General features: G+C 32.9%; 5 protein-coding genes across 11 annotated transcripts; 2 read left to right on the top strand and 3 right to left on the bottom strand.

The window, feature by feature from the left end:
- The first annotated feature begins 167 nt into the window (after window positions 1-167).
- LOC128880793 (leucine--tRNA ligase, mitochondrial) lies at window positions 168-3,813 on the top strand. 2 transcript variants are annotated; one of them, XM_054131243.1, is made up of 8 exons: window positions 168-373; window positions 455-662; window positions 768-1,161; window positions 1,248-2,131; window positions 2,222-2,578; window positions 2,666-2,906; window positions 2,992-3,229; window positions 3,427-3,813. In XM_054131243.1, the coding sequence occupies exons 1-8, from the start codon at window positions 287-289 to the stop codon at window positions 3,640-3,642; spliced, it is 2,625 nt and encodes an 874-aa protein (XP_053987218.1). In that variant the 5' UTR covers window positions 168-286; the 3' UTR covers window positions 3,643-3,813. The 2 variants fall into 2 exon arrangements, with proteins under 2 accessions (XP_053987218.1, XP_053987220.1); XM_054131245.1 differs by having other exon boundaries at window positions 207-356; window positions 3,427-3,812.
- LOC128880796 (gamma-glutamylcyclotransferase-like) lies at window positions 3,444-4,783 on the bottom strand. Of its 2 annotated transcripts, none has more exons than XM_054131251.1 (5): window positions 4,641-4,783; window positions 4,386-4,558; window positions 4,021-4,319; window positions 3,828-3,932; window positions 3,444-3,584 (listed from the first exon to the last, which is right to left on the bottom strand). In XM_054131251.1, exons 2-5 carry the CDS (start codon window positions 4,488-4,490, stop codon window positions 3,563-3,565), a joined length of 531 nt encoding a protein of 176 aa, XP_053987226.1. In that variant the 5' UTR covers window positions 4,491-4,558; window positions 4,641-4,783; the 3' UTR covers window positions 3,444-3,562. The 2 variants fall into 2 exon arrangements, with proteins under 2 accessions (XP_053987226.1, XP_053987225.1); XM_054131250.1 differs by having other exon boundaries at window positions 4,386-4,455.
- LOC128880794 (atypical kinase COQ8B, mitochondrial) lies at window positions 4,710-9,205 on the bottom strand. 3 transcript variants are annotated; one of them, XM_054131247.1, is made up of 12 exons: window positions 8,621-9,205; window positions 7,845-8,037; window positions 7,127-7,666; window positions 6,838-7,057; window positions 6,650-6,774; window positions 6,329-6,413; window positions 6,147-6,262; window positions 5,905-6,067; window positions 5,642-5,844; window positions 5,393-5,545; window positions 5,206-5,306; window positions 4,710-5,128 (listed from the first exon to the last, which is right to left on the bottom strand). In XM_054131247.1, the coding sequence occupies exons 2-12, from the start codon at window positions 8,034-8,036 to the stop codon at window positions 4,954-4,956; spliced, it is 2,073 nt and encodes a 690-aa protein (XP_053987222.1). In that variant the 5' UTR covers window position 8,037; window positions 8,621-9,205; the 3' UTR covers window positions 4,710-4,953. The 3 variants fall into 3 exon arrangements, with proteins under 3 accessions (XP_053987222.1, XP_053987221.1, XP_053987223.1); XM_054131246.1 differs by lacking the exon at window positions 8,621-9,205 and adding an exon at window positions 8,220-8,477; XM_054131248.1 differs by lacking the exon at window positions 8,621-9,205 and having other exon boundaries at window positions 7,856-7,996.
- A 142-nt stretch (window positions 9,206-9,347) lies between these two features.
- LOC128880795 (homocysteine-responsive endoplasmic reticulum-resident ubiquitin-like domain member 2 protein) lies at window positions 9,348-11,989 on the bottom strand. The gene is made up of 4 exons (XM_054131249.1): window positions 11,556-11,989; window positions 10,762-11,147; window positions 10,216-10,551; window positions 9,348-10,136 (listed from the first exon to the last, which is right to left on the bottom strand). The coding sequence occupies exons 1-4, from the start codon at window positions 11,688-11,690 to the stop codon at window positions 9,857-9,859; spliced, it is 1,137 nt and encodes a 378-aa protein (XP_053987224.1). The 5' UTR covers window positions 11,691-11,989; the 3' UTR covers window positions 9,348-9,856.
- Window positions 11,990-14,755: 2,766 nt separating this feature from the next.
- Window positions 14,756-23,837, top strand: LOC128880735 (uncharacterized). Of its 3 annotated transcripts, none has more exons than XM_054131117.1 (6): window positions 14,756-15,146; window positions 15,234-15,466; window positions 15,740-15,788; window positions 16,567-16,647; window positions 16,744-16,964; window positions 17,791-23,837. In XM_054131117.1, exons 3-6 carry the CDS (start codon window positions 15,763-15,765, stop codon window positions 19,026-19,028), a joined length of 1,566 nt encoding a protein of 521 aa, XP_053987092.1. In that variant the 5' UTR covers window positions 14,756-15,146; window positions 15,234-15,466; window positions 15,740-15,762; the 3' UTR covers window positions 19,029-23,837. The 3 variants fall into 3 exon arrangements, with proteins under 3 accessions (XP_053987092.1, XP_053987091.1, XP_053987094.1); XM_054131116.1 differs by having other exon boundaries at window positions 15,736-15,788; XM_054131119.1 differs by lacking the exon at window positions 15,740-15,788 and having other exon boundaries at window positions 14,757-15,146.
- Window positions 23,838-25,459: the final 1,622 nt, after the last annotated feature.

Here is a 25,459-nt window from a genome sequence, read left to right as displayed (position 1 = left end):
TGTATCTGTTAAATAGCATATTATTTATTTTTATATTAAAATTACATTTTTAAGGATATTTATAATCAAATATTAATTCATTTTATAAATATTATTAAGACAAAATGTTATATACAGGACACATATTTTCTAGAGTAGTACGTACAAACGTATATACATAATAATGTCGTACTGTCGTATATCTACATGCTAGAAGTTGTCCTATGACTCCTATCCAATGTAAATACTCACTTAGTACGATTGAAAAATAGTATTTGTATAAATAATTGAATAATAAAACTTAACAATGAAATTTACAAAATCATTTTGGAGAAATTTAGCTCCATTTTATAAGAATAGAAGACATGCTTCTACCGGTGCAGATTTATCCTTAGTATATAATTTTATTTTTTACATACATATATGTATATACACTTAATATCAACGTTTTAATCACTTATTGATATTGCCTTAGGATGTAACACTTACACATTCAATAAAAAAGAATATAGAAAAATATTGGAGGGATAAAATTAATTTGCGTAAATATGATGAAACTGATAATATAAAGGAAAAGTTTTATGTATTGTCAATGTTTCCATATCCCTCTGGAATACTTCATATGGGTCATGTAAGAGTTTATACAATAAGTGATGCTGTTGCTCGTTTTTACCAACTGAAAGGCAAGTTTTCTATTATAAAAATGAATTAATCCTCTTATAAATTGTTTAGTTAATATTTCATTTTACACATTAGGAATGTTTACCTATTTTATAATTTAACTACAGGATATAATGTCCTTCATCCAATGGGTTGGGATGCATTTGGATTACCTGCTGAAAATGCTGCAATTGAAAAGCAAGTTGATCCTGTTGAATGGACAAATGACAACATTATACGAATGCGAAATCAAATGAACTTGTTGAATTATAATTTTGATTGGGACAGAGAATTTGCAACATGCGATCCAGAATATTATAGGTGGACACAAGAGCTATTTTTGAAACTTTTTGAAAAAGATTTAGTTTATCAGAAAGAATCATATGTTAATTGGGATCCGATTGATCAAACTGTATTGGCAGAAGAACAAGTTGATGAGAATAATTGCTCTTGGAGATCAGGTGCTCAGGTAGAAAAAAGATTGTTAAAGCAATGGTTTATTAGAACAACACCATTTGCTCAGTAAGTACAGAATTTCTTAAATATTATAAATGTTGTAATTAAATTGAATATCTAATTATATGTATTATTCATTTGTCATATATTAGATCATTGTTAAATGGATTATGTAATCCGATATTGAAAGACTGGAAAGACATTATAAAAATGCAAAAGAATTGGATAGGTGAATGTAATGGGACTAGTTTTGAATTTCAATTAATATCAAATATCCCAAATTATCCAAAAACAATAAATGTTTGGACCAATGTCCCAGAATTTATTGAATATGCAAAGTTTGTTGCAATCTCTCCAAAGAGTTTACTAAACTATTCAGAGTATTGTAAAGATGTAAATGATGAAATCAAAGTAATGGATGTTAAGGTATTAAATCCATTCAGTGGAGAAGAAATGCCAGTATTTATAACAGATAAAGTTGAATATCAACCTTTCAGAGACACATACATTGGTATACCTTCTGCTTCTATGGACGATTATAATTTTTCTGAAGCAGTTGGCATTGAATTTCTTAGACATTCAATAAGAAATTACGAAGAACAACAACAGAAACTATCAGAAGTATTGTCTAAAGCAAGAGAGTGGAAAATTGGCGGATATTCAGTTAGTTCAAGGCTGCAAGATTGGTTGATATCTAGACAAAGGTACTGGGGTACACCAATTCCAATTATTCATTGCTCAAATTGTGGAGCTCAACCAGTGCCATCAGAACAGCTTCCTGTTGTTTTACCAAAGATAACATCTTCATTTTCAAATAAAAAGTCTACATTACTTGATTGTAAAGATTGGTTAAATATTTCCTGTCCCAAATGCGGTGGACAAGCAACTAGAGAATCAGACACAATGGATACATTTGTAGATAGTTCATGGTATTTTCTGAGATATATTGATCCAAAAAATACAAAACAAATGTTTGATCTTGATAAAGTAAAAACAATATTCCCTGTTAACCTTTATGTAGGTGGAAAAGAACATGGTATGCAATCTGATGCTTACATCCTTACACGTATATAAAGAGCTTGTATGTATTTGAGGTTTTTTAAGTATGTTATATTTATAATTTTAGCCGTATTGCATTTATATTATGCCAGATTTATGAGTCACTTCTTGCACTCGGAAGGACTTTTACCCAGTCAAGAACCATTTCAACAACTACTTGTGCAGGGTATGGTAATGGGTAAAACTTACCAAATAGAAAATACAGGAAAGTATGTGAAGGCAGATGAAGTGGAAGAAAAAGAAGGACAATATGTACTGAGAAATACCAAAGAACCTGTAGTTATCTCCTGGGAAAAAATGTCTAAGTCAAAGCATAATGGTATTGATCCTCTTGAATTAATAGACAAGTATGGAATTGATACAACCAGATTGTTAATATTAGCTAATGTAGCACCAACTAAAAATAGAAATTGGTCTGACGAAAGTAAGTTGCTAGTAAATATTAGTATATTAAAATTTTTATTAAATATTACTAAATAACCATTAAAATTTGCTTATTAATCAAATCTAGCTATTCCGGGAATACTCAACTGGCAAAACCGTATATGGAATACTGTAAAATGGTTTATAGACTATCGAAACAGTGTAAGTCTAGAAGAACTTCAAACAACACCTACTGATCCCAAATTTGTTAAAGATGATTCATATATGTTTGATAGTCGAAATTATTTTTTAAAATCTGCAACTTATAGTATAACTAACTCTCAGCAATTAAGTATTGGAATATCACGACTGCAAGGACTTACAAATAGGTACATGCATATGTATAGTATTTTAATACATTAATTATTACAGTGAATTCAAAATTTGTAACTTTCTTATATTTTCAATATTCAGTTTACATAAGGTATCGGTGGAATGTAAGAATAAAAGTCGTGAATTTGAGCGTGCATTAGCAGCTCAACTAATAATGCTTGCGCCATTCGCGCCACATTTTGCTTCAGAATTATGGGCAGCATTCTGCTCAGCTAAACATCACCTCATAAGTGAAAATGAAGTAAAATTGAATAAGAATGTCATGGAACAAGACTGGCCAGAAGTAGATATGGAATATAAAATGGAATTGATACTATATGTAAGTTCATTACATTTATATGTATACATATCCTATGCTGTATACATATTATTTGTCATAATTGAATTGTTTTATTTTTGTTACATTGTTACATAAATGATTAATAATTCATAGAAGTGTAAATACTTAATTATCACCACGTATTTACATGATACAAATAATTTTATATAAATGTATAATTCACTATGTTGCATTAGGTGGATGGTACGTGTCGTGGAAAACTCAAAATACCTAGATGCGAGTTGGATAAATTGTCACCTGAAGAAGCCTTGAACTTAGGAATGAATCAACCAGAACTCCAAAAAAGTTTGTGGAATAAGAAAATCACAGAGACTAAACTTCTTTCAGTGGCAGGCTACGATTCAAAGATGTACATTATTACAGAAAAACTTAAAGAGACTATAGCAACATAAAACTACTGAAGTCAGTAATAAGTGTTATAAATGCTATGAAAATAGTCTTTATTGAATTTTATATACTATGATATAACATATTATAATATAGAATGACTGTAGATAATTAAACAAATTACATAAATAAACATGTTTTTTTACTAAAAAGTGAAGAGAATAAATTTGTATTAAATAATTATTCTTACCCAATATCATATTCCCCATCATAGTCATTATGTGGTATTGTTTCTAAGAATTTAATATAATCATGTGGTAATTGATTTTCTCGAGCTCCACTTAGTATTGTTTCTCTATATTGGAATTAATAAATAAAATTAGATATTGCTTCTATAATAAATCTTGACTATATTAAGTTTTATTTAAATAAATATAACATACATATACAATGGCGAAGGTCTTCTGTGTTGCGGTAGTAGTCGCAATTTAACATGATTATCTGGATTATTACATTGTTGGTATACTCTACAGTTTAAAATGTTACCATCAGGTGTTTCTACGTCAACCATTAAAGGAAAATATAATTTATCCACAACACCTTCTTGACAATCTAGTGTAGGCATATTACATTCGTGTAATTCCCAAATTACTCCCCATACATTATAATTGTCCGTTGTAACAATTGTTGCTGAGCATCCACCCCATCTCTTGGAATGTGTTAAAAAGTCAAGTCTGAAATTCTATAGAATTCAATGTTTGCATAACACAAAATTTGCTAATTATATGATTGAATAAAAAATAAATACCTTTATACGACCGATACCCTTATATACTGCGGTTGGATTATTTATATGTATCCTTTTCGTTAACATATTGCTTCCGTATGCAAAATATAAAAATTTGTTACACATTATAATAATTACTTTGATAATTATTCGAATTGTCTCGGCAAAATAACGACCAAGAATACCAAGATAAGCTAATACATAAGTATATAGGTTAAGATATCGTACATTATATATATGTATGTATGTAGGTTATTACTGATAAATATTATTTACACTTTTAAGAAGGTTTTAATCCATAACGTGATGTAAAAATACGAGTTGAAAATAAAAAACATATCTAACAATGATTAACATAAATTTAATATTACACTATGAAAATATATTTCAAAGTTCTACTCAATACACGAACATTTTCCCCACATTATTTTTAATGCTTACACGGATATAATTATTTATTCATTTACCAAATTTGTTACTTTTGCTTTGCAATATAAAACTGCAAACAGTGATTTATTCATTACCAAGGCACTTATGTTTAATTATGAATACATTTAATTAAAGTCTATTTATTTACAATTAAATTAGATTAATTAAATTTATAATTTGCATATATTTCTTGAAACATATCACGACAATTTATTTTAACTTGAAGCTTAGCGCATAATAAAAAAACTCCAGATAATTTCCTGTGTAGACTGTATATCTCTTCAGGTGGAGGGCAAAGTCTGTGATTCAGTATTGTTGGAACCAGTGATTGTATTCTAAAATAAATATATTTATTATATATATATCTTTAAATAAAAGTGAAAAATTTGTAACTCGTTACTATTGCTTTTACCGTTTAGTCACATCTTGTCCGCCAAAATCATAGTATTTATGATTTTTATCAAATACTTGGCCTAAAACCATGACTGTATTCACATGAGCTTCTTCCATAATCTAAAATCAAAACAATTCAAAACTATAAATACTGATACAATGCTTTTTATTCAACATATAATTAATATTATTAGGATATTTATTACTTTAGATTCATATCCTGTAAGAAATCCCATTTCTTTGGATAAATTTAAAATTGTATCACGATCACCTTCACTTGCAGCATAAATAATCTTAATGTAGTTGTCCATAAAGGATTTTTCGTATTCTCGGCATGCACCAAAATCTAATAATACCAACTGAAAATTACATAAAGAAGAGAGTAATTAATTATAATAAAAACTATAAAATGTTCCATTACTAATGTCAGCATATTAAAATATTCAAATACAAACCTGTTTAGTATTGGTATTGTAGAAAAAGTTCGACCAATTTGGATCTGTTTGCATATATCGGAAAACAAATAATTCTTTCAGACACAACTGCATTATTAGTTTGCAAATATATTCTCTCGTTTCCATATCCATACTTATACATTTATCCACTGGAATACCCTCTACCAATTCAGATGTAAAAACTTGGCTTGTCGATAGTTCATCTGAACATAAAATCAAGTAATTATTTCAGAATGCAAAATATTAACTTATCAAACTCATACCTATTACTGCAGGTACATAATAATCCGAATAAGGTTCCATAAGTTTTTTATACTTTCGAGTACACTCCGCTTCTCGCACGTAATCAACTTCCCAAGCAAGTTCTCGTTTTGCAACTTCCACTAAATTATCTATAAACATGCCTTTTGGGAAGATATCCCAAACCTATAAAAATTAAGTTTTTCTTATCATTATGTTGATAACTAAAACGGGAAGGAATAAAACATGTAATGCATAATGGTACCTTCAATATGCCTACTAAATTCTCAACATCACTTTGAATTCCCATAGCTACACCAGGATATTGAATTTTAATTGCTACATCCTGACCATTTATTAAAGTACCATGGTGTACTTGGCCTGTAATTTGTTTACAATAATATCAAATTTTCTTTATTTTATTCTTTTATTAAAACAAAAATTTACCAATAGAAGCAGCAGCAAATGGTTTATCTTCAAATGTAGCTAATTTATTTCTCCAATCATGTCCAAGTTCACTGACTACTACTTTCTAAAAATAATTGTATAACATGTATATGCAATAGAATGATTTTCAACTATAGGTAGTTGAATTTTGTTTGACTCCACTCTCAAAATAATTTTAATACATACAAAGATAATTCCTGTACAATATGAGCTTAGTGTTATAAGTCATTTTGTACATTTTTCCATTCTTCAAATGAGATCAAATTTTACAAGAATTATTTATAAAGTTTGTCTTAATGTACATATCATAAAGTTAAATACCTCAACTTGCCATTTTGGCATGAAATCAGCACTCTGTCTAACTCGTTCAAAAATTTTCTGTACTTCAGGATTAATAGTAGACTCATCTTGAATACTTAAAATTTGTCCAATTTTCAAGGCAGCACCTATTATAAAGCATGTAATTATTGATTATCAAAAAGTACAATAAATATATTATTCATACCTACCTCTTACTTTACACAATGTTGAAACTATTCTTTCTGCATTTGCTTTTGTAAGAAACATATTGTCGAATGTCTCTCCAAGGCTTTGTTTTTTTAATCCAAGTGTCCGACGTGTATACTCCGCTACTGTACCAACACCAAGGCCAATTCCTAATGTCCCAAAGCTCACCATTCTCTGCAATCTTGTAGATGGAACTTTTTGTGCCTTTGCGTTTGGTGAAAGCTTTGAAATAAAAATCAATTTATTAACAGAGTACCATACAAGTTATGTGAAATTTATAAATTAACTTACAGTTTGTTTTGGTCTAACAGATAGCCTAACTTGAGGTTTCTCTGAACTTGGTTTTATACTTTCCTTTACTTGATCTACTAACAACTGAGAATCAATTTCTGATTTTTCATTTTGTTTTACATTCTTATTTCTTATGTTTTGTTCGTGTTCTAATTCCAGTCTTCTCAAAATTTCTTTATCTTTGTCTGAAAGTTCAATCTTGGGTATCTCATCTTCCAGCTTAGAAATTGTTTCAATTTTTTCTTTCACAGTTGTATACTTTTTGATCATAGGTTTTTCTTGTTTCTCTTGTGAACTATTTACACTGTTAGATTTAATATTCTGTTGTGAACTTGAGACATCCATCTCAATCAGTATTTCTTTAGGATCTTTCGCGGGATTGTGAACATATAACTTAGTTTTATTAGGTTTTGTAGAATCAGATTGACTCAGTGGCATTCCTATGATTTTATTACTTTTTATTTTAACAAATTCTATTATACCTTTTTCCACAACATTCATGCGTTCAGCCACTTCTTTGAGTTCTCCTGCCACTTGACCCTGAATATACATGCATAATAAACAGGAAATTATTATTTATGTTTACAATGTTAATATAAATTTATAAATAATGTACAACTTATACCATTTTATGAAAGATCATCTATTATGTTATAAACAAACATAATTAATTTTCATTGATAATTAAAGTTATATTTTATGTAATTTTGCAACTTACAGGAACCTTACTTGGTTCTATATTATTCAGTTTCTTTATACCATTTGCTAGACATTGCTCTGCAACAGTTTTCAAACATGATGTCTGTACCGAATGTTTAATTCCATCTTCTTGATGTTTTATGATGGCATTGGTTACCATCTTAACTCCTCTGAGTACACCGATGAGATCAGACATCCAAGGTTGAGACATTCTATGACAAATTTCAACTAAATATTGATTCTATATATAAAGAATAATTGTAATAATTTTGAAAATAATTTTTAAATTTTATTTATACTATGTGTTACTTCTTTTTCTTTTTAATAAGAGAGCACTAAATAATTCGCATCAAACTACTTATAAGGAGTGTTACGAATTCAGAAAATTACGTACTTGATAATGAATAGTATAGTGTCTATAACACGCGTTTAAAATAAACGTAACCTTGAAATGTACAAATAAGGTTATAGTAAATGTTTTGGTATTTTTCGTTATTGTAGAAGTTTTCTTACTAGTTTAAAAGAGTTCTAATCTGATGAAAAAACGTAATGATATGAATTTGATCATTCAGTATACATTTTTTAAATATTTACACATTGCAGAAACATACTGTAAGATAACCTTTACAATCACGGACATATACATATATGTACATAATGTCGTGTATCATTTAATTCATAAAACGTTGATCAATTAGACGTTCTTGAATTAAGAAGTATAAAGATGTACATCATACTATATATACGTTATTAAAATTATTCGTTGAATCTTAATAATTTACGCTCAATACTAACCTAACAGTTCTTGAATGTTACTTATTATTCCTTATGATAAAGGCATTTTCACAGATAAAATACATCGATTACATTACAGATCAGATTTATTTAATGAGCATTTACAGTTGGTTTTGATGATGGGGTCACTAACTTTAAACCCCAATTAAACGTAATTGTCTCATAAGAAAAAATTCCATTTTTTATGCTAACTTCTTAAAAATTATATTTACATTAACTAGTAACATAAATTATATTATATTCTGTGTTTTTTTGTTAATAAAATAATTATGTGAATTTTGTTTTTCATATCTTACATATAAGTATACATTATCTCAATTTTACCTGTTGGTCTGCAAAGCCTAAAATATTTATTTACTATTCAACACTTTGTGGAAAAAAGTTCGTGGACTTTTGGTGTATATGATCTATTAACGATGCTTTTACCACTATTTAAGAAATTACAGAAATTCTATAGTTTAAGAACATCTTTACTTAATATATTATTTTATCCACGAGGTACACATTCAAGCAAGGCTTAAATATTTAATACATTGTACAAGGTGCATTTGATAATTCACCTGCATTAAAAATCACAGAAATAAACATTATATGACGTACTTATTGCTGGAATAATCTTTATAAATAAACATTGGCAAGCTTTAAATCTTACTATTAATCTTTTCAGTTTTTATATTTATAAGTAGCTTAAAAGCTCTACAATAATTTAATTTATATACACAGTATATATTTTTCTTATTGTATTTTTTTTATAACTACAAAAACAGAAAGTTTATTATCAACAAATTTTAAACATTGTGGGATGATTTTTAATAATCCCTTGTAAAATTGAAGCTAACAATCACCTTCAATGGAATAATCATTGATTGCAAGTGTAATATGTTTACGAACCCCGAGGAAGTCTCTATGAATGAATAAAGTAATATTAAAAAATTTACAAATATTAATGGAAATGTTTATAAAAATGTTATTTACTTTATGCATATATATGTATTTAATATATGTATGTACTTATATTATACGTGTTAGTGTATACAAGATTCATATACTTGAAAGTCCATCAAACTTCTACAAAACAATGTTTTGCAGAAGTTATTTTTAGAATGATTGATTCTTCCTAATAATTAATCAATTTATATGCCGAAAGAGACCACCTCATCGGGTTTAAACTTTTTAATAAGAAAGAAAATTAACTTTTAAACAAGACTGAGTGCAATGAACTGACACTCGATAAAATTAGATAACATTTGGTTGGTCTGGAATAAGTGAAGCAAAAAATGTGCTAAAGAATGTCCAAGTGAAAGCTAGTGCACCAGGCCTTTCTTCTTCGTGTTCTTCATTTGCGTTTGTTCTTGCCTCTGCTTGTACAGCTGGTAACTGACCATTTTGTTGCTGCTGCATAGGTTGAGGGCCGACAGCTTCATTTTGCCATGCTTGATTATTATTATCTACTCTGTCTACTCGGTCGTTATCAAATAATGGAATAGGATGACCTCGGAAGAAACCAATCTGATATCTACAAAGCATTTAACTTATTAATTTCTTTTTATACTGTAAAATCCATTAATAAAAAATATATATGTATGAAAACTTACAGATACATTACAAATCCAAGAAATATAACAATGAGAAATCTTAGTGGGGAGGAATAAAAATATACTATACTGAAGAGAACAATAATTCTGGATAGCATATAAAAGAAATCTAGCCAATCTCTATCAAATGCACCATCTTCTGCAGCACCATTGTTTCCACCATTAATATCAGCATCTTGAGCAGCAGGTTGTTGCTGCTCATCACCTACATTATTATTGTTATTATTATTATTTGTAGTATTCATATGTAGATTTTGAACACTATCATTTGTATTGATATTCATTTGCTGAACATATGGAATGCTAGTTCGTACTTGAATTCCTTGTGCTGCCATTCTATAACAAAACACAGTATTATATTAAGTGACTGCTAATCTTTTGTAATCGAGATTTATAATTTAGCTGGTGGATTTTCAATTTCACAGGTAACAGATGCTGAAAATCTCATACTAAAATTTTATCTTAAAACAATTCTTTGTTTAATTTTAAACCTCTTATCATTAATGAGAAACAAATTTGGAGAATTACAATGAGAATATCACTTACAGTTGCATATACTGTGTAAAATAGTGTGTATATGCTTGTTGCATCCAAGCAATTTGTTGACTATTTCGTGGATCAAAATATTGTTGCGTAGAATATAGCTGAGTAGGAGACTGTTGTATGACAGCATTATTAATATCTTGACCCTGATTTTGTGCATCATTTCCAATTATTAATCTTATTTGTGCCAATGTGACTCTTTGATGATCTGTATGTTCCGAGTCTTGCTCAGATGTCATTCTATTTGTAGTTGTTTTCTGTGAAGCACAAACTAAATGGACCGTATAAGCTCGATCTTCTTGTCCATCGTATTGTCTCAAAACATCTTTCAAACACGTGGAATCATTTAATAGTTGTCCTGAATATATAAGTTTTTGACTAGCTCTTTCCTAAAAGTATATATTAATTAGAAATACAATCCATTCTTTTATTACAACTATACAAACCTGTATTTTTGTGTGATCTTTAAATATTATTTGTAAATTTATTGTTATTCTATAGTTTTGTGAATTAGGAATGAATAAATGAATTTAATCCATACAAATTAAAAACAAACATATCTGGTCGTGAACAAAAAGAAGTGTGATAACACATACAATTAGCAGTGATTAAAGTTCAATTATGAAAAAAGTTAATGTTGTAAAATATATTTTTTCGAAAATACTTAAAACAAGAAAATTGTCCAGATTTATGGTTCCTTCAATTACTAATACATTTTACTTTCACCTAGAATCGAGATTACAGCTTTCACAAAATTTCACACAGTCGAGCTCATAAATAAAAGCAACGAAACTCACTGGTTTACTAGGATAAACTTCCGACAAATATTCTTTTAATCGGCCAATGGTCCATCCGATATCACATTCCACAACTTGATCTTTAATTTGCTGATTTGGCGCTTTTATTATTAATTTTACGGCAGCTTCTTCCATTGTCAGGAAACTTTTGCTTCTGCGTTTCTGTCGATCAGCTGGTCTTCTACTGTCAATTGTACGAACAGTGTTAATTAACAATGCTACCGAGGCACGTTGATATTTGTGTGACCTGAGATTTAACAATACGTTGCCGTATTTATTAAGTCGACCTATTAATTTGCACAAACTCTTCTATGTATCATTTATTTGGACACCGATTACAGACACTCATTGCTGATATAGCACTTGTATGAAACATGAACGGGCATTTAATCGCTGATATATTTTTGTAAGCGTCACTAAATGGAATCATATATTTGGCGAGTTATCATTGGTCGTAGATTGCAATTTATTTATGGTTCGATAAAATCCGATTTTCAAATATGTTTTCTTCGTTTATTCTACACTTATGCCGACATCGCAATCCATAATAAAACTATTGGTTAGGGATAAATGTGATTTGTTGAAAACGAAGCTTGTGTTTTTGTTATATAGATAGAATATATAGATAGTTCGTAGTTATGTTTTGACAATATCTACCAGTTGTCATGGTTTCACTTCCCCGCAACCGTGCTTGGTCCCCCTGGCCCCTGGCCACGGGCCATTAGTATCGATGTGGGGACTTTCCCCTAGGCCTGGTCAGGTTGGCGCTACTGTCGCGTCGGCGTGGGGTTTTTCCAGAGATCACATCGGAGTCACCAGATGTGGGGATTGGTTTACTAATGATAGTATGCGTGATAGACGTATAACTTCTGAAACTTGTTTGATTTATTTAATACTATAATAATACTAATTTTTCAGATATTAACTTCGCACGTAACGGCTCGTAAAACGAAGCGTCTCTGGTCTAAAACAGTTGCACGCTCGAACGTCGCACGCTCACCAATCTCTGAAAAAACCCCACGCCGACGCGACAGTAGCACCAACCTGACCAAGCCTAGGGGAAAATCCCCACACCGACTCGGTTAATGGCGCCATCGGTGGGAAAAGGCCCAAGTTTGTAGTGAAAATAGTTCCAACATTTACAGTAAGATAGCGCCACTGATATCTTTTAATTAATTATTCTTTATTTTTCATAAATGTATAATTAATACGATTCTTTGTTTTATAACACTACAATCTTGCTTTGACGCTCACAGAACACATGACTTTTGTTGCTATGATAGGCTCACGTCTTTATCATTTCCATTGGTTGTCGACTAGTACTTTTTACGTGTTCATTGTGCGCAATCGCGTGTAACACAATCCACAATCTGTCAGACAGTTCCACTTCCCCGCATCTGCGCTTGGCCCACCAGTTGTCATTAATTGTTATGTGAAACTATTGTTTCGATTATTTTATACTTTTTCAATGGTAATTCAAATACTTATGTTTATTGCTGAGTGTTGCATTAGAAGAAAGATAGCATTTATAAATATTTTCAATTTGCAAATACATTGAAATATTAATTCTTGTTTAGAATTCTGTACATTATTGCATCTGGGGCTCCTGTACGTCTGGAGAGTATTGCTGCGGAGATAATGTTTGCTGCAAGGAGACAAATTTTGATTCACTACTTTTAACGTATGTGTAATATCTTCTTTATTATAGAGTAATAAATTCCAGCATTTAAATAGTATTACTGATACATGTTAATAGGGTTATCACCTTTGGAGTGTTGACTGCATTGGCATTCTGCTGTCTTTGTTTTTACTGCAGCACTCGACGGATGTATGCTCCATTCTTCAAAAAATATTTAAAAATTAGCTATACTTTCATGTCTACACAGGGAGACAGTAAGTCAGGTTCTATGGTAAATCAGGATTCAGCAACAAAAGATTGTATTATACGAGTAGATGCAACAAAGGTTTCTCTATAATAAAGGTTGTTTGTGACTTTGTTAGTCGATACTTTGTATTATACCAATAACAAAGTTGAACAATGGAACTGTTTTATCTGCATCGTCTTTATTGCATTGCAAAATGGTCAAATGTATTCTTATTGAAAAGCAACAAAGATGTGTTTCAAGATTTGAAAATTTTGGTAAAAAGCATGTAGGTGCATTTTATATAGTCTAATACAGTGGATACTATTCATGATACATTTATACAGAAATAATGATTTTCTTACAGTTACCATTTTTGCATTATTACATTCCACTATTCCTGAGAATCCAATAATGGGATATTTTCTAATACTTTAAATAAATAATATTGCATTATGGATGAATTTTTCTTAAGTGTATCATAAAATTTTGCTCTAAGCAGTGTATTTCATGATATCTCATTATTGGTTTTCGGTAATGATATATCTGCAAACTATAGAACTGTATACTAGTAAAAGAGAAATATATTTTACAATGATGTAAATCTTGGTTTGTAATAATTGTGAATGATTAAATAATATTGCTGATTTGAAAACAGTTTTCCTAATATTACCTTCCTAGATTAGATTTCTAGTTTGTCTTTATTTCTTCAACGAATAGTTCCTTTTGTTTCGGTTCTGTTACAATCACGTGATTTCATTTAAACATAGGAAATTTAGGCTTCCATCATTATATGAATTATGAAATATTACATAAATAGTAATAAAAATCGTTTCTAATAAATAAAATAAATATTGAATAATACTAATGTTACCAAGATAAAAAACATTATTGATTGTGTCCCCTGGCTATCAGTCGGTAACGTGTTAAGAAGGCTAGTTGTGTGGTAATACAGTATTGCGTTACTAGATGGCGGTGTGGAAAAAAGACAGAACAAGAAGAATACGATATCGACGTCTTTTCATTCTTTATTACCGATCGCAGATTAATTGATTCGATGAGTAATTCTCCGTAATTTTCTTCTGGTTTTAGACTTCTTATAATCTAGTCTACTGTAATAACTATTTGTTTTCAAATCAACTTGGACTTTTTCAGAAAAAAACTTTTGAGACAATATATTATCTTTTAATCATTTCTATTTTTACTACTATAATATTCTTTAACGCAACAGTTATTGACTGCTGTTCTCCCATAATAACAATTCTTTAACGTAGTTAATGATTAAATACAGACGCTTTACCGACTGGTAGCCTATTAATAGGATTTTTGCTAGGACAATCTTTGTTACCCACTATTAAAATAACTTTTTATGCTTTCATCGTTATATAAATATTAATCCAAAATGATTCTAATAGATAAAATAAAGATCGAATAGTACTAATGTTGTCAAAATGAAAAATATTATTACGGTCGGTAAAGTATGAAATGACGACGAACGTTTTGTAATTACACGTATTTACGTTAATCTCTATGACGGTCGCCATATTGTTCTTGTAATGCTTTGTGACGTCAATGGCTCTACCGGTCGGTTGAGACATGACTATGTGTATGTAGTCGTTAGAAAATCTCTACCGTGCAAAGGTGAACCCACCAAAGATTTTCCTCTTAAACTTTAATATATTCCTTTGTTAAGTTGAACGCAATATAGATGTATAAGTAATATGCAACAGTAAGTAAATTCAACATGGCTTTGAAGTTCAATCAAACGAAGCGATATTCCACGCGTGCCAATCTAATGGCTGGTTTATGTTGGTAGCCTTACAGTTGATGACGTCATTGTGAAGTTCCGAAATTGAAATCAATAAGTGGTGTGCAATGTTGTGTGCACATGACAGTCGGAGCGAAATGGTGATTATGTCAAAACATTCTGTCAGAACGTCTTGGTTTTTCTCGTTAAGACCGAAAGTGTGAATGTTTATAAAGAAGATGGCGCGGAACGCGAAGAAAAAGCTGGCGATATTCGTCGGAACGTCAAAGTGCTTGATATACGTGAGTTGCTCACTTTTCCCTCCGGCAACTTTACTTTGGCTATCATTTATTTTGAAACGTCCAACAAAGTGTCAATGATTGCTTGTTTCTTAAACTCATTTCTTCAATTCTTCGTTTCTTTCGAGTGTTGTATTTTCGGTGTTTGCGAATACGATCGATGTCATCGCGATTCGATTCTCGTTGTTCACCATTTATACACTTTTAATTTTGTTTTCTTTTTGATCGTATCATAGGTTTACTAAACGATTTAAAACAATAACTTCTTTTAGGCAGAAGCAAAATATTGTGCCTCTGAAATGCCTGGAGAAATAAAGTACTATGAGTGAGTTTTCCATATGTAAATATGTATATTTTATAAAGTAAGGATCCGAGTGTTGTATCGTGGACTAGCGACGTCAATGTTAAGGATGCTCGATACAAGTTTTTTTTTCTTTATTACAGAGTGCATCATCTTCTAAGACTGAGATTCTAAATATTTCCATTGTTTTACGTCAATACGAACAAAGTTTGAGAAAGGATCCATTCGAAAAATCGCTGTATTTTTCGCGCCGTAACTTTCGTCATTTTAAGGCAGCTCAAGCTTTCTTTCTTTCTTTCTTTTTTTTTTCCATGAAATTTATATCGTTTTGTAACAAATATAAAGAGTTAGGAAGATGAATCGAGGCGTATTACATCCTTTATAATTGAATGAAGAATTTGCAAACGAAACGTGTGCTGCATCATGCGATCGAAATCGTTACATCGTGTCACCTCTCTGTCTATATCGAAAAAAGCGCAAAGCTTGCAACGAAGAAAGCTTAAGTGGCCTTGAAATGTCCGATACAGTAACCTTGGAACTAAAGTAATTATGTTACATGCCCCTTCAGTCACAAGCACTTCTTCTTTCGAGCTGTCGTCGAATTATCAACAAAAGATATTTTAAACTTTAATCTGAGACGAGACACCCTCTATATTTGTGAATTCCGTTCCGTTAGCGGAACAGAAGATTACAAACATTTATCTTTATACGTAAAATAACAAAAACAAACAAATATGTATGACGATTATTAAAAATAAGCAGATCAAAACTAACTAGGTAATTATACAATTTTCCATTCTAGGTGTTCTAGAACAGAATATTGTTGTGGTATTGGCTGTTGTGTATCACCTGGACTGCATTTCCATCATTTATGGTATTACTGGTAGGCACACAATGAACTATCTCCGAAATATTGCTTGTCATATATTTTTTTTTAATTATTGTCCATGTAAAATTTATCGTGAATTCCCGTTTACAGGATACTGGTTATAATCATGTTCCTGGTATGCTCTGGTGGCGGTTGGTGGTATCGATATTGGTTGCAAGGAAGGTACAGAGCGGCCGCATCGGCCATTCCGACTAGAGCTTCCAACCCTCGAGCTCAAAGTTCTCTTCGGGGGCCGACTTGTCAAGTTCAGAGAGCTCGCATCACTTACGATTCGGCGAGGAATACCGTGTTGCTGCATCGTATGTGGAAAGGCTAGTATATCCTGACGATGGACCGCTTGCAATCCGTTCGATCGCGTCTCTATACTGCCACTCGAATGTTTAGACCACCTGAATTTCATTTCATCGTACTCCATTCACTGTCATTCGTTGAGTCGATTAGATTTAACGCAAAATTTTGTACCGTGCGTGCCACATTGGTAATTGACGATGATTTTCAAAAATCATCCAAATCACTGCTATGTTCTGGAAGTTGTACGATATAGTAATCCTTGGCTTAATACTACAAAATTGGGTCGGTCAGATGCTGTGAATGGAGGGTTGGAACCGAATTCTATTTTGAGCCTAGATTCAGCCACGCGTAAACCATTCGACAGGGAAAGCATGTGGCAACCATGTAACGGTATGGCAACTACTATCGCAATATAATATTTTTTTTATTTTTTCGTTATACATTTGTAAAACTATTATCAATGGATCGGTGTTTCTATTTTTATTTATATATACGATCTTTAATGATGATACAATAAGAAATGTGAAAGTATTTACTTTCCATTAGTAGCTGCCACGTCAAGACCTGCTCAGCACCGTTCTGATGTTCGGTCAGTCGATTTGTAATAAAAGTAATGTAATTTAACACTAACACTGAAACTACCAAGTCGGTCAATCTGACAATGAGCCAATTTCTTTCTAAAGTCACTCAATTATTAACTATTACGATAGGTATCTGTTGATTTCCGGTAGTTTTAGTGTTAACTACCATTATAGTCCAAATTAATTATTAATCATGTATTAATAGCCTATTCCGTATGCCATGTAAATTTGAAGACCTGACTAAAATAACGCTTTATATTCACAGGTCCTCAAAGGAACGGAGCAGTGCCAGCGTACAACGGCAACGCGACCACGTCGACACACTACCAGAACATGAGCGTTGTATTGAACGACGCCAACTGTCCGTACTATCAATTGTATGGTCCGCCCCCGAGTTACGAAACTGTGATAGCCCAAACACGCGGTAAGATATCGAATCCCGCCTCGCCGGAATCCTCGAACGCGCGGACGAACGCGCAATCACCGAGCATTCTACCGAATTCGAGCGTGCCGCAATGTTTTTCGTACGGATGTAATCCTTCCACGAGACTGAACGGAGGTCTGGACCAAAGCACGCAATATCAGAACGGGAATGTTAGCCCGCGGCAGCTCGATAACCCGGAAGCTGGCCCGTTCACGCGTTTCCCGTACTGCGTCGCGGACGGACCGATCAGGCAGAACGTGTGTGTTCCTTTCGACTACCAGGAGCAACCCTTCGTTCCTGAGGACGGATTCAGTCGTGGTTATCAAGGCGCCTCGACGTACTACGCTCCGTATTCGATGGACAAGTCGTCGGACACTTCGGACCCGGAGAATCAGAGTTTCGAGGCACCGAGGGTGGATAGGTATATGATGGTTAATATCGATTGTACGGCGGGTAGCAGCAGAGAGCAGAGCCTCTGGGAGACGAACGATCGATCGATCTCCAAGGTCCACGGTAAAGAGGAGAAGAATACCAGCGAAAGGGTCGAAGAAAGCTGGGGTGAGCACCGCCGAATCGCAACGGACTCCGCGTCAGGTTTTTTCTCGATTCAAGAAACGGACGGGAGTTGCGTGAACGATTCCAAATCTACCGTGAACTCGTCGGATGATTTCGAATCCGAATTCTCGAGGAGCCGACGAGTCTATGGGGGGTCTTTAAAAGCGACCGGCAAGTATGCCGGTAACGCGAAATGCGAGGAATATTCCGTTGAGAGGGCTTTCTCGAAAACTTTGCCTCGCTCCTGCGAGGGTCTTATTAACACAGAGCCAGCGAAAGCAATCACCAACGCGTCCCGTGACGCGAGTCCTTTAGAAGACACGGCAAACGCTAGCGTGAGTTCTTTTCAATCAAATCCATCCAGCAATGTGATATTAGAGTCTTTCGTTTTCGACGGCGCGTCGTCTTCGACGGAGAACGTCGAGAACGCGGAGGAGGAGCGTCGTTCCCGTCTCACGAATGCCAGTACAAATTCTGACCTTGAAAGTAACCATAGATTAGACAGATCGAAATCATTGGACTGAGCGCCGGTGCCGCCGAGCGAATACTGTCAACGCGCAGCGCTTATTCTTATACGTGTCACCATACGATTTTCCGCGTATATACTTGTATGTATCACGTGACGCATAATTGTTAGGTTGAATCTGTCGTCGCGTCGAGAACGTTCCATCCCGCATTCGATGTAACGAAACGAGCGCAGTATTATTTTTTTAAGAGTCCTTCGAAGTTGTGTATCTATATGCTTCTTGACCCAGTCTACCCTTCACAGTTGTCTGTCTACACTGTCCTCGAGGCGAGTCCTTTTTCCTGCCGTGTTAACGCTATCGTCGATGTGTGAAATCAAGCCATTGTATGTAATCAACGATGAAAGCATCCGTCTTAAGAATTTCTGGCGATGTCGGGATGCTATGCCTTTCTTAGGGGTTCGGTTTCCTACCGTATTTATTAGTTAAACAGTTAAAGTTTTAACCGAGTTATTTAAGTAATCGTTATTATGGAATTGCTGCTTATATGTATACGTGTTCTATATAATTTTTCAATGCTTAAAAGAATTTTTTCGCCCAAAAAGAATTCGATCAGCATTTTATAAAGAGGTTACGTGTAGCATTTGAACATCGTCAGGAACACTTGGAAAAGTCTGAACACAGTCGCCAAATTAGCTCGTGTATGCGTCAAGTCTTGTTTTCAAAACAGTGAAATATAGTATTATATATTATGTATAACATTTGCTTTTAATTTATTGTTACAATATTTTGTGGATTGCACAAATAACACATTTTTTGGCGACTGGTTACATTTATTACTGATTAGAGTGTAATTGCTTTATTTCATGCATTCATGGTAATAATAATATTCCAATGTCCTTCTATTCGGCGCATGCTTGTCATCTTGGACGGCGCGCGTCGCGCAAACATGGAACCAATAGTTTAACGCGTTTAGGCATTCAATGCAATACTTTTCTCGTACTTTTAATCGAGAAACGCCAATGGGAACACTTAACCTTCCTTTTTTTTTTCATTTCTCGCGATTATTAATAATCGATCGATCTACCGACAATGAACCATATAAGCGGGGTTTCGTTTATCAACGCGCGTGATTTCGTAGGTATTTACAGTGAGCCACAGAAGTATTTCTTCCGCCTCTTAGAGGAAATATTACATTGTCCGTATCGATAAAAATATACACTATATTAAAAAAAAAAAAGAAAATCGAATTTAAGTAAACTATGCAAGAACCAACAATCAATCAGTATTTATATTTCTACAGTGGATACTAATCATAATCAACATTTTTACAGTGAATTGTGTCATGTTTCGATGTAATGAAACTTTCCAAACTATTTTAGAAATTCTATGTCTATAATTGTGTTATTTCACGAGAAGTGTATATCAGTTGAAAGTTTAATACGATGTATAAGTTTATCTATAAGGATCTAAATAATACTTTATCCTACATGTAGATACAAGTTTGATGTCAGCAATATACTTCTGTGACTTATCGTGCATCGTTCTCTCGCACACCGATACTGCCAGAAATCTTTGGTCGAAAAACAACCAGTTCGTCACAATTACGTTAACACAGTGTCCCTTGTTTAAATGAATGGGCTCGACTAACTCCGGTTACGCACAAAACCGTCGATTGACGCCGTACGTTTTCATCGTCCTACATTTAATGTCGGTAAAACGCCGATTAAACTCGTTATAGCGCACCTTTTTCTAATCTTCGCACATTGTCGTACTAACTTTACGAGCCACAGGAACTTTTTAATATAAAATATTCTAATTAATAGGTGAGATTCTACCGTACTCGACCGTTTTTGCGCGCGTCGTGATTTTCTATAACGAGAAGCATCGACTCGGTGTTCGACGATGCTGAATAAATCGGTCTTCCCTCCTCCAAGGGGGAGGATGATCGTGCCGCTCCGCTTTCAGTTTCATCGACCACCGTTCTACGTTCTCCGTGTTTGCACGTTAATGCAATCTCGATATTTATAAAAAAAAAGTTAACTCCTTTGAAGCGCAGCAAGCCACCATTGACGTACTTAATTTTAAGATATGTAATTTACGAAAGAGTCTCTAGTTTGTTTACGGATTATAGCGTGCGGAGGGGGGAGGGGTAACTGTGTAAGATAAGAAGTTGTATGAAACGAGGTGTGAAAGTGACAGGGAAAAGTGGAGTTTGGGGTTGCAATTGCGTTTTAATCCAGGGGTGGGGAATCTTGGCATTGGAAGGTCGGATGTCATATGAAAAAGCTGACAATTGTCTAGGGTTTTAAATATTTAACAGAATTAAAAATACATCTACTCGTGAAACCAATAGTTTTCATGAAACAGCCAATAGTTACACAGCTTCATTGAATGGAATGAAAGTCATAGTGGTGTAAGTTAAACTAAAAAAGATATTAATCCTTTCATTGAAGAAAAGGATTTCTCAAAATGAATAAAACATGATTTACGCTAGTATGGTTTACAACGTTTCAATTTTAATTTCGTTTCATATTGGAGTATTAATGTTATGTAAAGATATTACGGTTTTAATCTTTGCATTATAGATTAATTGTTTTTACATTTTATAAATATATAATTTTCAACTTTATAATGAAGAGAAAAGCAAGTTTAGTTTTAATCCGCATACCGAGTTCGTATGGTAAGTTGAAATTTTATCTTCAGGATAAAATTATATCAGACTTTAGAATAATAAATAAAATAAAACGAAAACATATCTTTTGCAATAATATACATAAGTTATTGTTATTTCTATTAAAGAAAAAAAAAAAGATGGAAACAAAGGGAACATTTATTAATTACTGTAAGTTGTAATGATATCTTCAATTGTTTAAACTATTTAGTATAATGGGCATTAAGAAATATGGAAACTATATTAACATACTAGATATATAACTATTGCATAATCATAGTTTTTATGTTAACGACTGAGAGGGAAAAGTACATTATGGAAAAGCAAAATCATTTTTAATTAAGAACAAGAACCAAAAGCAAACTAGGAAGACAATTCGATATACTGATTGTTTCATATTATACATAATACAAACTACATTACGAATACGACGACTGAAAATATCGTTATAATTTACACTAATAGTTATTAATTTTTCAAAATAAGATACGAATTTATCCTGAAACGTGATATTGTATTAAGAAACAAAAACAAGTTAATATTATTTCCAAGTTACTTGTGATATTCTGCTTAAAAATTAACGATTGTTTAATGTTAGTTTCAATGAGAATATACCATCTAAATGATGAAGATGCACAATTGATCAGTTGACAATGCCGCATGCGGTCTTCAGGCCGCAGGTTTCCCATCCCTGTTCTAATCGATTTACGGGTCACGACAGCTTGCAAACGCATCTTCCTTTATCTCTCGTGTCTTCGTCGTTTTCCAGATCGTTTCTACGTCACGATGTCCAAGTATCACGCGACTGGACTCGGTTGATGCTGTCGAAAAGGAAATGAAGTACCTAGTCATTCACGCAGACAGTTGCGATTCGACCTTGATAAAAGTTCAATAACGTGAACAGAGAGGAGCAAAATTTGATTCGAATTGATTCTGTGCTCTTATATTCAATCATTTATACCTTTACTTGAAATAGATAGATTAAGTCTCAACCTGATGGCCACTGCAGAGTACCTACATACACGAAGATATAAGATCGACGAGCCATAAGATTATGCTTATTGTTATTCTTTAACAATTGTTATAATTATCAATTACACTTGTAATCTGTTAAAATAATAGTAATAAGCGGAATTGTATGGCATATATACATACGTTGTAATAGTCAACAGGTTAAGACTCAAGTTATACAATACATACATTCATTGCAATGCAGATCAGGCGAAGAACATTAAAGGTCGATACGTATTTCAAAGTAACATGACGAGTGAATATTTCTACTTAAGCTAGAGTTATAAATGATTGAGTATAAATGCACAGGATCAATTTGTACCCCTAATAATAAAAGCACCAAGCAAACAATTTATTCATGACGTCATGAATTGCACAATTTGAGCAGTGATCGAACGGTTAAACGGCCCATTATGAAATATTTAATTTTATAATTCAAATTCTAAAATTGCTTAAGAAATGATGCTCAGTCAGCTGTTCAGTCTTTCTAAATGTGACTTTTGCTCGTCTTTGAATGGGCGTCATCAAGCGTTACTTTTCGCAGCACGAACGTGGTCGAGGCGCGAGAATCGGCGTGCCGTCGCGTTTGTGAGTTTCTGACTTGGTTTTCGATAGTAACAGCGGTCCAAAGAAACAGCGTACGTGCCAATAACGTGTCCGTTAGATAAATTAATATCGAGTAGAACGAGTCGGTCGACCTCGTGAAGGCAACTCGATCTCGCAGCCAATGTGTTGTTTAGCTTAACAGAAGAAACAAAGAATGATACATATATATATATATATATAGAGAGAGAGAGATGTATCATTCTTTTATGTTTATGTATATACAGATTGTGTGTGTATACACATACACACGCATACACAATTATTTTTTGTAACCGATCCTAAAAGGGAACGGGCCGTTTTGACTGTCCGTCTGAATAAATATTAACGCGTAAAATGCAAATAACGAGCGATGCTCCGGATCCATATGGGAGTCTTCTATAGATTCAGGAATACCACTATATTTTGTGTGCGTGCGTAGTGTCTGCGTGTTACATAGCTTTAACGATAACTTAGTCCGAATGATCCTCTCACCGTAACGCGCAATCATATTCGTATTACCATACTGTAAGATATATTGTACCTAACGAGCGAAGGAAGGGTGTCTCTCTGAAATAAAGACGAAATATTTATTCACGCGAGGTTGTACAATGAAGTTGTGAAGTTTGGTCTTCGTTGCTTCTCGTAGTTCTTTTTATCATTTGGGAATTAACCTATTCTCTGCCATTACATATTTCGTAGAGTTTGGCTTGATTGCAATTGGTCATTGAATAAGTTTATAGCTTATAACCGTTTGAGTTAGGAATTATTGGACAGAATGAACGAAAATTTTATACAATGTTTTTTTTTTAAAGAACAAGTTTACTATCACATATTAAGTTTATTTGTTACATACTTGCAATAAACATTTCATTAAAGATAAAAAAAAAAGCAAAGATTATTTTATTATCAAAATAATAACTTTGCTTATTGAAATTTTTTTTATTTTTACTCTAAAATTATCTGGCAGTGAATGGGTTAAATGCAAGTTGAGTTAATTAGCAAAGTGCCTGTATTACGTCGATATTTACGTTTGGGAAACCTTGGTAGAAACAGGAGTTCAAAAGCGTCGACGCAGGGCCGGTGTTAGAGTTGCTAGCGATGAAATGTTTAATTTACATCCATCTTAACTCATGTTACGTATTAAAAATAAATTTAAAATTAGTTTTCAATTTCATCGATACCTATTGCTTAAGTTACTGTCAAGACAGTCTTTTCAAGAGTTTATTAATAATTTGATCAGTCTCTATTTTATTAGTTTGCGCGAAATGCTACACTTGTTTTTATTAATCCTTACAATTTTTCGTTTTTTTCTTGTTAAAACGCTTCCTGTGAGGGGGCACTGTTCTTTCACGCGAAGCTGGCCCTGTATATATAATTATTTAACGGTATTATTATCGCTCAATATTTTTATATATAGCATTTGTTTATTTTACGACCCATTTATCCTGAATAATTTTTATAAACTTTGTATTTATTTTTAGAAATTGCTGCAAGATTGTGTCAAGTTGTTGACACCTGTGTTTCTGTGTTCGAATTGAAAGCTGCGGATTACGGATACGATTCGATATCAGAAAAAAAATGACTGATATTCGCATATTCGATTTTACAGCCTGGATTAGGAATATTTTTCCTTATTTTTTCATGTTTACATTTCAGTTTTCCTCCATTGCAGTTAATGTGAAGTTATTGCAGGATGATAATGCGTTACCGATCGTACAAAGTCAGCTCAAGGCACGTATACTCTTAGTTGGGCTAATGTACATCATTCCAATGAAATCATGAATATTGAAAAACATTTACGATCAAGATCGAACACTATAAGCTAACCGAAATAGGAAAACAGTGAATAATACATGAAACAATTGTATGTAATTTATATTTTGTAAAGAGAAATTGTAGAGAAAAGTTTGAAAACGGTCCATTGACCGGTCGTGGTAGGTTTAGCGTTAACTCCATAATAAATACAATTATTATACTCAATAGTTTGTTGTCAAGTTTTACTTTCACCCAAAAAATTTCAAGAAAAAATGAATAAAAATTGGTACGTGCCAATGGCGTAACTGGCGTGTCACGCAATTAGTCGTAGATATTGTGATCGTTATCGCGGTGTCGATAAACCGAGCGAAAAATTGGGCGCTGCGATGGTAAAGAATGCTCGGCGAAGCACAAGGGGACGGTAAGAGATGGCAGGTGCACTCAGCCCCGGAGGAAATCAATATGA

This window comes from Hylaeus volcanicus, chromosome 8, assembly GCF_026283585.1.
Source record: "Hylaeus volcanicus isolate JK05 chromosome 8, UHH_iyHylVolc1.0_haploid, whole genome shotgun sequence".
Taxonomy (NCBI): Eukaryota; Metazoa; Arthropoda; class Insecta; order Hymenoptera; family Colletidae; genus Hylaeus; species Hylaeus volcanicus.
This window is presented reverse-complemented; position numbering and strand designations above follow the sequence as displayed.

What these genes read in the sequence shown, in the direction of transcription:
- LOC128880793 (XM_054131243.1), top strand. Translation starts at nt 287, where the DNA reads ATGAAATTTACAAAATCATTTTGGAGAAATTTAGCTCCATTTTATAAG. An exon ending in AGAACAACACCATTTGCTCA is followed by an intron (nt 1,162 to 1,247) that starts GTAAGTACAGAA and finishes GTCATATATTAG; the next exon opens with ATCATTGTTAAATGGATTAT. An exon ending in TAGAAATTGGTCTGACGAAA is followed by an intron (nt 2,579 to 2,665) that starts GTAAGTTGCTAG and finishes AATCAAATCTAG; the next exon opens with CTATTCCGGGAATACTCAAC.
- LOC128880796 (XM_054131250.1), bottom strand. Translation starts at nt 4,702, where the DNA reads ATGTTTTTTATTTTCAACTCGTATTTTTACATCACGTTATGGATTAAA. An exon ending in AGACCTTCGCCATTGTATAT is followed by an intron (nt 3,933 to 4,020) that starts GTATGTTATATT and finishes ATTCCAATATAG; the next exon opens with AGAAACAATACTAAGTGGAG. An exon ending in GATGGGGAATATGATATTGG is followed by an intron (nt 3,585 to 3,827) that starts GTAAGAATAATT and finishes TTTGAATCGTAG; the next exon opens with CCTGCCACTGAAAGAAGTTT.
- LOC128880794 (XM_054131247.1), bottom strand. Translation starts at nt 8,036, where the DNA reads ATGTCTCAACCTTGGATGTCTGATCTCATCGGTGTACTCAGAGGAGTT. An exon ending in TAGAACCAAGTAAGGTTCCT is followed by an intron (nt 7,667 to 7,844) that starts GTAAGTTGCAAA and finishes ATGTATATTCAG; the next exon opens with GGTCAAGTGGCAGGAGAACT. An exon ending in ATTTGCTGCTGCTTCTATTG is followed by an intron (nt 6,263 to 6,328) that starts GTAAATTTTTGT and finishes AACAAATTACAG; the next exon opens with GCCAAGTACACCATGGTACT.
- LOC128880795 (XM_054131249.1), bottom strand. Translation starts at nt 11,690, where the DNA reads ATGGAAGAAGCTGCCGTAAAATTAATAATAAAAGCGCCAAATCAGCAA. An exon ending in AAGTTTATCCTAGTAAACCA is followed by an intron (nt 11,148 to 11,555) that starts GTGAGTTTCGTT and finishes ATATACTTTTAG; the next exon opens with GAAAGAGCTAGTCAAAAACT. An exon ending in TTTACACAGTATATGCAACT is followed by an intron (nt 10,552 to 10,761) that starts GTAAGTGATATT and finishes GTTTTGTTATAG; the next exon opens with AATGGCAGCACAAGGAATTC.
- LOC128880735 (XM_054131116.1), top strand. Translation starts at nt 15,389, where the DNA reads ATGTTTATAAAGAAGATGGCGCGGAACGCGAAGAAAAAGCTGGCGATA. An exon ending in GGAGAAATAAAGTACTATGA is followed by an intron (nt 15,789 to 16,566) that starts GTGAGTTTTCCA and finishes TTTCCATTCTAG; the next exon opens with GTGTTCTAGAACAGAATATT. An exon ending in GCTGCATCGTATGTGGAAAG is followed by an intron (nt 16,965 to 17,790) that starts GCTAGTATATCC and finishes TTATATTCACAG; the next exon opens with GTCCTCAAAGGAACGGAGCA.